This window comes from Antechinus flavipes, chromosome 5 (assembly GCF_016432865.1).
Source record: "Antechinus flavipes isolate AdamAnt ecotype Samford, QLD, Australia chromosome 5, AdamAnt_v2, whole genome shotgun sequence".
In the NCBI taxonomy this organism is placed as follows: Eukaryota; Metazoa; Chordata; class Mammalia; order Dasyuromorphia; family Dasyuridae; genus Antechinus; species Antechinus flavipes.
The window spans coordinates 78,271,261-78,286,930 of NC_067402.1; the positions used below are offsets into that span (position 1 = coordinate 78,271,261).

The 15,670-nt window shown below is 36.1% G+C and overlaps 1 protein-coding gene across 1 annotated transcript in view; it reads left to right on the forward strand.

Annotated features, from left to right (window-relative positions):
• Positions 1–15,670, forward strand: part of ADARB2 (adenosine deaminase RNA specific B2 (inactive)) — a 479,733-nt gene that overhangs the window by 384,707 nt on the left and 79,356 nt on the right. The window contains exon 5 of the mRNA XM_051962361.1: positions 553–667. Within this exon, the coding sequence (XP_051818321.1) occupies positions 553–667 (115 nt within the window). The remainder of the gene's footprint in view (positions 1–552; positions 668–15,670) is intronic.

Below are 15,670 nucleotides of genomic sequence, written 5' to 3' on the forward strand. Positions count from 1 at the left end.
TCTTTGCCAAGCAAATCCCAAATGGCATCCCAAAAAGTCAGGTCCAACTGAAATGACTGAACAACAATAATGAACTGAACTAGTTCCAAAGAGTTTGTAGGATCATAATAAAATGAAGGGGACTTCTAGTCCAACTCTAAATTTGCACAAAAGAAGGTTAGGGGCTCAATAGGTTAAGTAATTTATCCAAGGTCACAAAGTAAGTGACAGATCCAAAATCAAACCGAGGTCTCTTCTCCAACTCCAAATCTAGTTCTCTTTCCACCAAATTGAATCCAGGGTCATGCCTGGGATGCTATACAAAATCATACTCATTTTCAAGGTTTTAGGGGGGCAAAAAAAGAATACTAATAGTTCCCAGTTCTTAAAATGACATAGGGAAATACAGAATGATGTATTTCATATTCTCAAAGGCTGGACCAATGTTCTAAGTACTCTTCATGGATGGAACTGAATTTAGGAAGGAAGGTCAATAGTGGAAAATTCACTGTCCATCTACTATTTACTTTTCTCACCCAAGTTAAAAAAGATCCTGGTTTTTGTATCTTCCAGGAGTTTGCTGATTCAGTGTACCAGCTGGTAACACAGAAGTTTCAAGAGTTGACAGACAACCTGACTTCCATGCATGCCCGCCACAAATCTCTGGCAGGAATTGTCATGACAAGAGGTAATTCATTTCTTTTTCCTTTTGCAATGGGATTTTCATCCTGGGGGGCAAAGATGATATGTTACTTACCTGGCCCATATAAACAGCATGTTTTTTAGCTGAAAAACAGTTAAAGGTAATAGGTATAGTCAAGTAATCACAAAATTAAGAAGAGTTTTAGTTTTGGTTAAGTAAATTAATGCACAAAAGTGTTCATAGGATCATATTTTCAAAGTGGGGAAAAACTTAGAAAATGTTCCAATACAACACCTTCATTTTACAATAAAGAAATCCAGGTCTCTAAAAAGTAAAGGAACAAGCAGAAAAGAATGAAGAAGAAAAGTAGCCCCAAAGTTAAAACAAAATCTCAAAAAAATATTGACACGGAACATAATTATAACTATTTTAGAAAATTATCATTAAGCAAGTATCTCTATTTCCACAATAAAAGGTAAAACAAACATACAAGGGCCTTTCCTCCCTTATTACATTGAAGGTTCTCACCACCTCTTTTCTTTATGAAGAAAAATTTAACATCTGAGGTGTTTGTCGTTTCTTTTTAAGCTGTTGGCATTAAGCTAAGGTTAGACAAGGTCACAAAATAGCTGATTTTGGATTGATGGGTAAGAACAAATCTCCCTTTCTTTCCCACCTATCCTTCTACCCCCAAGTAAACCTTGACACCTTGAACTCTCAGTTCTGTCGACATCTAAATAAAGAGACCGTTCAGCTGCCCAGTTTTTGCCTCAGGTGCCTGGCAGATGGCTAGCACTTCCACAGGTGAATGAAAGCCTGGGTGCAAATGACCTTTTGTGACAAAGGGGGAGGTGCTGATGGTGGTGTTAGGGCAGCTTTTTCTCCTTCCCGCTGGCCAAGTGGTATTTGTGTGTCCCACTCAGCAGCAGCTAGCACACATAACCTTTGTACAGTGTGATAGGAACTGTGGGAGACAGCTCTTGCTTTGGGGGAGGTGAAAAGGGAGAGAAAGACATAAGTAAGGGCAGCAAAGGGAAGGGGAGATATGAATTAGAGGAAATGCTATATCATTCCTTCAAAAGCTTCCTATTCCTTACCACACTTCAGAACAGTTGCAGACCAATATAGAATGGAATGCCTTTCTGCTTTTTCCTGATTATTTATTATTTTATATTCCATTTCTTTTTCTCTTTTTCCGTTCTTTTTTCTTCCTCTTTACTTCTTTAGTAATTTTCTTCATAATATATTAAATAGCTAGCATAAAGATCTATATAAATATATCCATATGATTATATGGATATCACTGTGTATCTTTTGTGTATGCATTGATATAGATATGTGTATATAGATATACACATATATTGCAAGTATTACACACAGATATCATTTTATTTATGTTTTCTCATTTGGTCATCACAACAATTTCATGATCTCAGTGCCATTATCATCACCAGTTTCTAGAGGAAGGAAGTCATTCCAGTTAATGACTTGCTGTCTTCCTGTCTTCTAAAGTGTCAAAAAAACATAGTCCATGTTGGCAAGGAAGGATCAAAGCATAATAATTTGTCTCCTACCCATAGCCAAATATTAATGTGAGATGATCCTCCCAGAAGAGAGAAAATGCATTAGCCCATCTGATATTTTTTTCTGGCTAGTTTTCTTCAGGGTTTATATTCATCACATTTAGACTCAACAAAATTTGCCTAGTTTGTTGGTTAGTTGTTGTCCTTTGTTCTCAAAGAAGAGCAAAAGGACATCATTATGTTAGAATAAATTTGCAATATGTTCAACTGTGGTTGACCACACCAATACAAGCTTGGAAGGCTCTATCACTGTTTGGGTACAAGTAGTCTATGTGTACATTTGGGGTGGATTCTCTAAATTTGTGCATCTTACATTTCTTTTGAATTACTTTAATTCTGCTTTGTTAATAGAGTGTGGTATCTTCTGTGATGAGTGCATGCCATGCTAGGGATCTCCTATATATTTCCCATGTCACACAATCAATTTGAAAGTTCTTAAGAGAGACCTTGAGAGTATCTTTGTATCGCTTTTTCTGACCATCAAGTGAGCACTTGCCCTGTGTGAGTTTTCTATAAAATAATCTTTTTGGCAAGCATACGCTTGGCATTTGAACATTGTGTGTTACACTCTCCACAATAGAATTTGAATGCTTGGCATTTTACTTCAAGAAAAGCACTGTATCTTGTCCTCTCAGGTGATCTTCAGAATCTTCCTAAGACAATTTAATGGAAGCAATTCAGTTTCCTAGAATGACACTGATATACTATCCAGGTTTCTTAGACATACAGCAATGAGGTCAGCACAACAGCTCTACAGATCTTCAATTTGATCTTATATTTCTCTCACACACTTTCCTGCGAAGCCTCCCAAACATTGAGCTAGCTCTGGCAATGTGTGTCAACTTCATCATCATTGTATATAATCCTGGAAGATGAACTTACCCACAGTATTTGAAACTTTTCCATTTGCTGTAACCAATGATTCTACATATGGAAGGTGTAGTGCTGACTGAAGGAGCACCTGTGTTTTCTTGGTGTTAATTATTAGGCCAAAATAATCACAAGCAACAGAAAATCAACTCTTACTTTGTTGCATACATCTCAGCTTCAGAGGCTATATTGAGTACACAATCATCTGTGAACCAAAGATCATGGACCAATATTCCTTCCACTTGAGTCTTGGCTTGTAGCCTTTTCAAGTTGAAGAATTTACCAACGCTGCAGTCTTACCTTGATACTATGTTCATCTTCATTGACACTGACATTAACAACATGACTGGAAACATCATGTTAAAAAGCATAGGACTAAATACACAACCTTATTTCATTCTGTTGATGACAGAGAAAGAGCGAGAACCTTATTCATTATCCAAAACCTTGGCAAGCATTCCATGATGAAATTGATATACAATATTGATGAACTTTTCTGAGCAACAAAATTTTGACATAATTTTTCGCAAGCATTCATAACTCACAGTATTTTTAATTAAATGCTTTTATTTCCAAAATATATACATAATTTTCAACATTCACCCTTATAGAAATTTATGTTCCAAATTTTTTTCCTCCCTTTCCCTCATCCTCTCCCCTAGATGGCAAGTAATCCAATATATGTTAAGCATGTACAATTCTTCTATACATATTTCTACAATTATCATGCTGAACAAGAAAAATCAGATCAAAAAGGAAAAAATGAGACAGAAAACAAAATTCAAGCAAACAATAATAAAAAGCATGAAAATACTGTGTTATGATCCACACTCAATTCCCACAGTTCTCTCTCTCTGGGTACAGATGGTTCTCTTCATCACAAGACCATTGGAACTGGCTTGAATCATCTCATTGACAAACAGAGCCATGTCATCAGAATTGATCATTGTATAATCTTGCTATTGCCTTATATAATGATCTCCCGGTCCTGCTTATTTCATTTAGCATCAGTTCATGTAAGTCTCTAGTAACCTCTCTGAAATCATCTTGCTAATCATTTCTTATGAAACAATAATATTCTATTACATTCATATACCATGACTTATTCAGCCATTCTCCAACTGATGGACATCCACTCAGTTTCCAGTTTCTTGCCATTACAAAAATGGCCTCATTGCTGTATGTCTAAGAAACATGGATAGTAAGCATTTTTGTACATGTGGGTCCTTTTCCCTCCTTTATGATATCTTTGGGATACAGAACCAGTAGACACACTGCTGGATCAAAGGGTATGCACGCTTTGATAGCCTTTGGGGCAATTTGGTTCCAAATTGTTCTTCAGAATGGTTGAATCAACAACTGAAAACATTAAAAGCTTTGGTCAGATATACAAATGTTATATACAGACTTGTTCCTGTCATTTCTCCTGGAATTATCAGGTAGCAATCATCACATTGACCATTCCTCACCCCTTTTTGTGGCCAACTGGCTCACAGGTAGATGACCATCTTCCAGGTGAAAAATCAACCTATTAAGGAAGACTCTGACAAGAATCTTGCCAGCAATAACTGAGAGAGAGAGAGAGAGAGAGAGAGAGAGAGAGAGAGAGAGAGAGAGAAAGAGAGAGAGAGAGAGAGACTGAGACCCTCTTGTGATTGTCAAAAATAATCTTATTTCCTTTACTTTTATAGAGATGGAAATGGAGTTGTCCTTGAACTCCTGGAGAGAAATCTCCTCTGGCCATATAACCCAGAAAATTTCAGTCAGTTTTTGTGTGAGCAATGGGCCTCTCACCTCATTCATATCAGCTAGAATAGAATCAGCACTTGTATTTTGTCATACAAAAAGAGCCTAATGGCATTCAAAATTTCTTCTGAAGTTAGAACTTTTAAGGAGGGATTGATTTCAACATGAGGTAAATGGTCATTGACTTTAGCATTGATTGATGATGATCTGATGAGATTACTGTGGAAGTGTTCAGCCCAACTCTCTAGGATCACATCCTTTTCACTAATCGGTGCGGCTCCATAAGCACTGAGTTGTTAAGATGCACCATAGGTTTTTGGCTCATAAATAGCTTTCAGGGCATCATAAAAGTACTTTACATTATTATTATCAGCATAGAACTGAATTTCATCTGCCTTCCGTGTCAAGAATCCTATATTTCTCTAAGTTTTGCTGGTAAAGTTAAATGCTACCTTCTTAGAGATGGACGAACTATCCTGCTGGTAAATTCTGTGGAGTTTTCAATTTCCAATTAGCAGCTTTTGAATTTCCCCATCATTTTCATAAAACCAGTCTTAATGCTTGTGACTGTTCTGACCCAGAGGAGCAAATGCAGTGCTGTAAGCCATTCTCTTTTTCTGCTCCATTGTTACCAATTGTGTGTTAGCTCAACTTTCCCTCCAAGTTTGCAACAAATTGTTCCCTCTCAGAGAAATACTCTAATCTATTGACGTTAATTCTTCTGGTAGTCTTTTTGCATTAGGGCCACCGCTTTTGTTGAATGTAAATATTTATTTTGGAAAGGACACGTCTATGATCAGTCCAGCACTTTGCCCCTCACATTGTCTTTTTAACTCTCATATCCTGTTTGTCTCTTCTCTTTATAATCAAATAGTCTAGTAAATGCCAGCATTTGCTGCAAGGGAAACCAGGAAGTTTTATTGCATTTAGATAAACAGAATACAGTGTTGATAATGAGAAGGTCATGAGATATAAAATCATCTGGAGTTCCAGTGCTATTCTTTGAGATAGGTAAAAATGGTAAAATGGTATGGATGATGTCTTTTGATTCATACATATATTAGATTTTAGTGAGACAGTTGTGCAAAATCATCAGCTCACTTTTCTCTTTCAGGATTGTCACAGTTGTCTCAGGCAGGATAGAGTAAAGGTGACTGGTGTTAGATAGCTTGAAAAATGATGAATCACCTTGATATCTTCAACGTCTAACCAAGCTCTAAGTACTCCACAGCTCTTGCTTCAGCTGCTTTCATGGCTTTTAGAACAAATTGTTCTCATCCACCCATTCCACCAGGGGAAATCTTTGCATATTCGGGATAGAAATCCCTCCCTCACCAATGGGCTTGGATCCCCTCAGTTACCCTCAACCTGGTTTAGCTCATCTCCCAAAATGGTTTCCATGGTGTGAGCTCTATGCATGCTACAACTTTTTGAGTCACAGGTGAGAGTTAGCCAGATCAGGCAGCCCTCACACCAGAGATACTAGAATTCCTTAAACACACCCTACACCCTCAAGTTCACCATCACAGAATGGCAAAAAAGAAAATTTTTCCTGGCAGGTATCTTCTATCACTTCTCCATACTACTCATTATTTCACAGTTGTCTTTTAGTGATGGACACAGCAGAACATTTTAGTCCAGAATATCTCATTAACCAGAGCAAGGTAAGAGCCCCTTTTGTTATACACAGTGGCCACTGTAGAGAATTCTGCCACTAGGATTTCGAAATGGTTGAATTACTTATAAGTTTTTCTGTCTGCCATCACTAGGGTGATTTATGTTCAAACTCCAAATTAGAAAGGAAAAATCTAGCTGGAAGCTTTCCTTCCCAAGATGTCATTCTATTCTATGTGCCAGGAATCATGACATCAGCAAAGAAATAGGGGCAGGGAAGTAATAGATAATCAAAATTATATATACACATTGTCCTATTTGGGGAAAAATTATGTTAAATCCTATCAGTTACTTTAAAAACAACCAATTACTAATAAACACCTCTTCAATTACTTAGATGCAACCATTTGTGATTATTTCTCTGCTTCTTTGTAGTAACCTTTCAAAACTGATTGATGACTAGTTATTTGATTGAAAGTTGCTTATTCCAATTCAGTTTCTAGACCTAATCTCAGATTTTAAAGTTCTGAATCTGTCAGATGCACAAACATATGGATGGAAAGTAAAGAATCCAGCCAATCATCTTTATATCTGTCCTGTATGAATGCGAGTATCTTAGTATTTGGTGTTAGACACAGTGCTCTTTTAATACATTATTCCAACATCTAATGAAAATATAAAGGGCAGATTGGTGATGCAACAGATAGAGAGAATGGACCTAGAGTCAGGAAGACTCATCTTTCTAAATTTAAAGCTAATCTCTGATATTTTCTGTGTGACAATGGGCAAGTCATTTAACCATATTTGCCTTAATTCATCTATAAAATGACCTGAAGAAGGAAATTGCAAACCATCCAGTATCTTTGTCCAAAAAAAAAAAGAAAGAAAGAAAGAAAACAAATGGAGTCACAAAGAATTGAACATGACTGAAAAACAACTAAATAACAACAGTAATGATGACAATACAATTTTGCACCCATCTGACAGTTTCAATAATGTGTTTGACGATCTGCACTGTTCCTACATGCAAAAGCAGTATGTCTGACATTTATATGATGCTTCCAAATATACAAAGAATTTAATATATGTTACCATGTGGATCTAACAACATCTTTGAAGAAAATAATATGTGTCATTTTTAAGTTTAGTTGATAGATTTCGTTTTTATATTACCTATATTTCCTAATATCTCCTTCCCCTTCCCTACATGTAGAACTTGCTTTTCTAAATATTTATTCAGTGATTTTTAAAATGGATCTTCCAAAGAGGATCTATAAAATTCTAGAGGCCTTCTTCGCTATATTTATTAACCTGTCTTGGGTACCAGGGCAATACTCAGCCTGTCCATCTGTTATCCTTTATTTTTGATATATTACTAGCCTCCCACATTTTTTTTGGACAATGTGTGTTTCAAGTAAGATCACTTATGTTATTCCAGTTCTTGAATATAGGTCATCATTAGAATCTTGCAAGAAAGTCTTCATTAGAAATGTGCTACAGTGTACTCATACCCTGGAATTCCTAGATTTGCAACTATATATCATCATCTAAATAACATGTTTTGTAAGTTTTTGTATTCAGAATAAACTTAAGAATATTTAGAGCAAAGTACAATTTTGAACATACAAATTTACTGTACACACACAAAAAAAAAAAAGTTATTGAATGTTTACCTTCCAGATAGACAGCCAAAAATAATAATTAGCAGTAGCCAGAAAAAATTTTTGATGACAATTCCAGGATTGAGTTGAAAGTCTTAGTTTTAATAGTCTCTTTCACAAACATATCCTCACCAAGATGAATCATTCCATAACTTTATGCCTTTTTAACTGTTATATCAAGATTTGGCTTCCACAGAGCTATAGACATAACTAAAAAGGGATTACCAGAGCTTTGCCAAAGGACACTGAGTGGGTAGGATTTTTACCTTCATAAAAATGTTCTACTCAAGTCAATGGTCTCTAGGGAGAACTGGAGAAATCAGGTCCCCAGCTAGCTGATTTTTGGATTAGGAGTAGAAAGGCACATGGTGAGCTAGAGAAATGTTGTTCCATCTGACCAGACTCAGGGTAAAAAGAAATGTGTTGAAAAATAAGAGTATGGATCCTAGATCACATACCATCTATGAAGAGAAAGTACTTTGGAGGCCTCACACTATCTTTTATCCAAAGAGATGAATAATAAATCTCAAACAAAGCCTTTGGATAAATCAGGAAGAAGTAGCCCCCAGAGGCCCCACAAATGAATTTCCTTCAGTCACCAAAATCTCTATTCATGACTGAGTCAAGCAATACATCAAAGACCTAATCTATGTGTACAGTTAAACTTACTTAAAAAAAAAAAAAAAACCCTTCCTAAACTAGCTCAAAACCCATGGATCAAAGTAACTTGACCTCAGAATGCTAAGTGAAGAAAACATGAAGAAAATTTAAGTTTATTTAATGATGGAACACTATGTATTCTTTATAGTCTTAGTATGTTGAAAGTTGAATTATGAAGACCCATGAATACATATTTTTCTACAATGAAAATTACCACACACAATAAAGATTTTTGTCAATCATCCTGCCCATAGCATGCTCCTGACTTCAAGGAAAAAATATCAAGGCATTATGGTGAGCAAGAAGACGCTGGTATTTAAAAATTGTTTTCCCATTTACACTTGATAAATCCTGACAGTTTAAATACAGTCAGAAACATCTTTTTTCATCACCTAAGTAGCATTTGTAAAAGTTCATCTTCACAGGGGCCTGGTAGAGGAAGGTTATTAGTAGATTTTTTTTTCTCCCAATCCAATTTTCTTGCTTTCTTTCCTATATAGCTGACAATCACTTTGATCTTAAAATCAAACAGAGAGGTCTTTTCATATGTCTCCTGTGGGGGGAGAACAAGATACGAATTGGACAAAAAGCCCCTAAATAGCAATTTCATGCTGTGATAAAAGATGGCAAATTATCATCTGTATCTCAATGAATTGATCTTAATTGCTAAGTAGAATACAGAGAAAATTAAAGTTGATGATACGTCTCCATGGATCTTTTGGGACATAGTAAGATTCATAAAGTCTAACATCTAAGCACAATAAGGAATATTGACTGGCAATTGATTTTAGGCTCTTTATATTAAACTGTGAAGTTGGAGCTTTATAAAATTCTAGGATTATATTCTACCATATTCACCATTAGTATGTGCAAAGAAGGATGCTACTTGATATATACCCTTACTTCATATACTCTCCCTTGAGTCAAGAAATAGAAGAAGTATAAGAAAGAGAGATTTGGTCCCAGTGCTTTTCACAATAAATGCTATTAACTAGCTAACTAGCAAATGTTGTGGCAATAAGAATAGGATAAATCCATATGCTACTTATTGCTTAATTCCACCTTTATAACTGCAGTTTATCTTGGGAATTGATTGAGCTCATGAAAAAAGAACAAGGGAAACAATTTTCTTCTTACAGCAAGTCCAGAAAGATCTGAATCAGATGGTTTTAGATCCAGTCCTCACACTACTACTTATAACTATCTGTGTCCTCTAGAAATGTGCTTCATCTCTCTAGTCCTCAGCAAAATGAGAGAGTTAGACAAGATGCTTTTTGATGATCCTTCCAACTCTGAACGCTGTGATATTAGGTCTCCCATTCCCTACCCTTGGGGTTCACCAAAGTATTTTGGTTGGCTATATTGTTGAGGAAGAGAAACAGGCTTTTTCAATAGCTAATCTCTACTATAATGTAACTGCCCAAAGAGCTTCAATTAAAAGAAAACAAAAAGAAAATTCACTAATAGCTTTTATTTTGTTGTTTTACTTTCTGGAACTATCATCTTTCATATTTCCATAAAAGTGTTACTACATCTTTGATTATAGCTGAAATGGGGTAAATGTTTTATGCAAGCTACTCCTGGATCTTGTTTAACAGGGAGAATGACAGAATCTCAGAGTTGGAGGAGATTTCAGAAGTCGCTTAGTCCAAGCCCTATTTGAAGCATCCCCAATGTCCATTTGACTTCTGATTGAGTATCTGCTAGTTTATGAGATGCTCCATTTTGTATTAGAATAGTTATTGGTTGTTTTAAGAAATTTTACTTCAAATTGAGTCAGAATCTGTCTATTACTCCTATTTGAATTATACATACACACACACACACACACATACACACACACACAATCATACACATTGAGTCATTAGTAAATACTCATTTTTCCTGCAAAGATCCATAGAATTAAGAACCCCCTTCCACAGAGAGCCCTTCAAATATTTGAAATCGTTTTGTCTCTTAAAGAAACCCAATCCACTAATCTTCATGTAATAGAGTATTAAGCATCCTCACCATCTCCCTAGAAGACATGGGTCTTCTAGATGAGTTTCACATTTCAAAACTGCAAATTGAACAACTGATATGTTATTTATATTTTGCTTACAAAAAAAATTACATTACTAAATGTCAAAGCCAAAGTTCCCTAACTTCTAATCCAAAATAGGATAATTCACTATCATTGTCTCCTTAGGGTCTGCATCATAGCTTAATGTGGAGAAGTGACCTTAGTGAAGTAATGTTGATATTTATAACAACAACAGCAAAACAACAGTCATTCCTGTTGTTATTATTATAATTGCCATTTTAGGTGAAGTGCTGATAGCAAAAAGAGTTAAAGTATGGGAGGATACTGAGAGTGATAAGGAATGGGGCCAGTGAGTAGAGTTCCAGCCTCAAGAATGGGCTTTCCCTCTTGCATGAAAAGCAAGGATGAAAAATGGGGACAAAATGATATTCCAAAAGGATTTGTTATTTAGAGAATAGGTAGCAGTAGTAGTAATTTCCATTTAGGGGGAAAAGTTGAAAATAAGGTCCTTGGAAGGACTAAAGATTTGGGGGATAGTTCCCTGCTGCCATTAGGAGCTCCTCAGATACAGTTAGAAGTTCATGGTATCAGTGGGCATAAAGGTCCTAAGCAGTGAAACATGAGAGATGAGAGGAAATTCCTTCTGGTGACAGATTCCATATAAATGAGGAAGAGAGGCCAAACTCCCAACTGGGAACTCATTCATGATTAGAGACATTCTTGACTGAAGCACTGATAAATTTGGGATCATGGGTATTACCGAGTTGCTCCTCCCTACAGACCAGAAAACACAAAAGAGTCACGGACAAAACTTACATCTATTCTCAAAACAGTAGAAGGGGGAGGTTTGACTGGATTGAAGTTGTCCCCATCCCATCACACATATATATCCTCAGCCAATTATAAAATAAGATTCCCTCCACCCTACTCCCAGAGAACAGGAGAACTAAGAACAAATGCAAAGGCATCAGGTTGGTGTATACCAATAAGGAAAACTGTTTCTTTTAAAGTCTTCGGCCCTTTGAATTATTCATAAGTGCCAGCTTTATATTCTCATTATTCCTGGCTTTGTTGGTTGTGAGAAGTCCTTCATGTCAGACACTTCCAGTGAAAGAATGGGAGCTGCTTAGCAATCAAATCCAGTTTCTCATATTTTTTCTTTGATGTGGGAGACTGAGTTGCTAATGGAGCAAGGTGCCTGTCCATCCCTAAATGGGGAGACAAAACAGATTTCTCAAGCTCTTAATTGCCAATCATTTCTTGTCCTTTTTTTTTTCCCTTTCTTAAATGAAGATGACTATGACATTTATATCTATACTAAAAATAAATAGAGATAGTGTACAGCGGGTACACTAGGAGGGGATAATGGAGAGACAGGTCTTTTTTAGGACTGTGATTTCAATGATAGAAACAATTCCTAATAAGCAAACTCCTTCTAAAAGGGCTTATTAGCGACTCCTCTGCATTTACAGTCTGAAAGAGTTGCCTAGAACACTGAAACGTTAGCTGACTTGCCCAGAATCTAACAGATAGTAAGGGAATTTGAACCCAAGTTTTTTTTTTATTCTCAAGTCTATTCGATGCCCACACTATGCTATGCTTCTCAGGTTATATTAGATTTTTCATTAAGAATAAATACTACCCCAGGGCAGCTAGGTGTTGCAGTGGATAAAGCACCAGCCCTAAAATCAGGAGGATCTGAATTCAAATCTGGCCTCAGACACAACACTTCCTAGTTGTGTGACCCTGGGCAGGTCACTTAACCCCAATTGCCTCAGCAAAAAAAAAAAAAAAAAAAAAGAATAAATACTATCCTATATGTTGGGCTTTTCAACCTTCTCTTGTTAATCTCATTTAAATTTTGAGAGCATAATTTAATTGATAACACCTGAATCAAACACTTGAATGAGTCAAGTTATAAGGGAATTCTACTTTACAATTCTTTAAAACATAACTTTATATCAGAAGGTCCTAATGTGATGTCCACAAATTCTCAAATGATCCAGAGGTACATTTCAGGAGATCAGTGAACTTGATAGAAAAAAAAAAAAAGCATCTTCATTTTCACTAAATTCTAATTAAAGATTCATATTTTCTAAAATTGTGAATTTAAAAAAATATATTCTGAAGAGAGGCCCTAGGGATCAAGGGACTGTCAAAGGAAACCATGACACATAAAAGGGCAAGAATACCTCCAAATTAAACATTCCTAGGAAGAAGCTTAGGAAGCTGGTGAATGTGCATGTAATAGACAAGTCTCTTAATAAAAACTACAGACTTGCAAATGAAATTATTTTTCATTTTTTTATTTTATTTTATATTTTTGCAAGAGCTGGTATCTAAACTAGTAGTCCCACTGAAAATCAATAAAACTTGCTTTTTATATCCTGTCCCTGAAATACAAGTCCCTCCCCTAGTTCTCCATTGATTGGCTACTACAGAAATTACAACCTATCCAGAGTGCTTAATTCCCCCATGTGACTCTCTGCCTCCTAATAACATTTCCTCTTGATGGTTACCTTATTTGGATCTAGTTCAGTCCCTCCCTTGGTTCCCCATTGGCTGGGTATTGCAGAAATTAGTCTACTCAGAGAGCCTAATTCCCCCACAATGAGTATGAGTCCCTACCCAGATTGCAACCCATAGTGTGTTTCTTATTCTAATTTTATGGCTTCCCTCGGTAAACTTTGTAACCTTTAGGTTACATTTCTTAGGTTTCAGTTTCATTTCTCTGATTTGTTTCATTTCTTTAATTGAAATTTCATGACTCTGTGAAAACTAAACCCTCATCCAATTCTCCCATGCCAAACTCCTAAATTTTTAAAGTCAGAATCATAGAATGTCAGAGCCAAAATGAACCTTAGAATCATTCAATCCAACCTTCTTATTTTGAGATGAGATCTGTAAGAGATAAGAGGGAACACACATTTAAGTGCCTACTATGTGTCACACACTCTGCTAAGCATTTAGATGATATTATTATCCCTGTTTTAAAGCTGAAGAAACTGAGACAGATAAAAGTTAAATGACTTGTTCAGGATCGGGGAACTAGTGATATCTGAGACTGTACTTAACCTTTCTAACCACTATACCACTGAGCTGCCCCTAGGTCTGGAGAAGCTGCATAGTGAGACTTTAAACCCAAGTAGCCTAATATTTAGTTCTTTGGATTACAGCTGATCACCGACCTGTGCTACAATGCTAAGCTTGTATTCCATCATTATAGCAGTCTTTCCCCATCTCGACACCATAGCAGAGCTTTTTTGTGGCAGAGAAAAGTTAGAAGTCTATGGTTGCTTTTACCTAGTACCAAACCTATGCAGTCCAGGAGGGAAAATAAACCAAAAGGTGATTTGGTCTCCATTGACCCAAACAAGCTGGTGAATGAAACTAATGTTTCCATTTTCTAATTCTCATCCTGCAGACCTAGCTAAGACTAATTATCATGGAATGATTAACAAAAAAGGGATACACTTAAGGAGGTACTGTAGAAAATCATACTAGAACCATGTTCAGAATTCCAATCAATCAACAAGCGTTTATTAAGTGCCTACTAAGTGCATGTTTATGCTATGCACCAAGATACATAAACAAAAAATGAAACAATCCCTCTCTGAAGGAGCTTCCTTTCTGTCAAGTGAGATATGTATACACAGATAAAAATAAAATATATACAAGATAGTTAACTATTGGGTTTTGACTACTCAAATGACCGTTTCATCATTCTATGATCCTGTGATGCATTAGGAAGTTACCAAGAAATGTTGTAAGCATGGGAATGTTACCTCTAGGACCATAGTATCAAAGGAGTATAGAACTGGAGATGAAAGGGTCCTTGGGGGCCATCTCAACCAAACTCCTTTATCTTATAGATAAGTGTCTCAGAGAGGTTAAGTGATTTGCCCACACATGCAGATAATAGTAGAAGAATTTAGACTCAAGCCTTCCTAACCCCATATCCAACACTAGATAGATCCAAGTAAGAATCTTCCTCAATGGGATTTTGATTAATGAGCTGGCAATTTCAGAACAATGAGTACCTGCCAATGGGAGATTCTAAAAAGCAAGAGTAATATTGAAAAAACCTAGCTAGAAGGGAGACACACACACACACACACACAGGAGCACACTCATTACCACCTCTAGACTAGTTGGATCATTGTTCCCTCCACTTGGCCACAGGAAAGGGAAGATCAAAGTAAGCACAAACCATTTCAAACTCCTTTTTGAATAGAAGGAGATAATAAAACTTATTATGACAACTATAAGTGTTGAACTTATAGTCAAGATGACTCATTTTCCAGAATTCAAATCCCACTTCAAACACTTCATAGCTGTGTGACCCTAGGCAAGTCACTTAACCCTGTTTGCCTCAGTTTCCTCATCTGGAAAATGAGGTTAAGAAGGAAATGGCAAACTATTCCAGTGTCTTTACTAAGAAAAATTCAAATTGTGTCTTGAAGAGTGACAAGTCAGACACTATTGAAAAACAACAAAAATCATGGCATTTAATTCATGACAAAGGAAGACTAACACCCCCAAAAATACAGGGTCAGAATCAATAATGGTTTACATCATTTGATGTTTAGACTCAAGATAAATAATAGTTTTTTTTCTAACATACTTCCACATATCTTATATATCATCTACTCATCCCAAGACCTCCACTATTATAAAAGTAGTAATGTAGCCAATTGTTCTGAAAGGTACCACCTTTAGAACTGTAACATTTTTTTTTAATTTGGGGGTGCATTTTATTATTTTATGGAAAGGGGACCTAAGAAACTTTGAAAAGAAATGTATAGATATGGATATGTGTGTGTGTATATATATATATATATATGTGTGTGTGTGTGTGTGTGTGTGTGTGTATATATACACACATTAATGT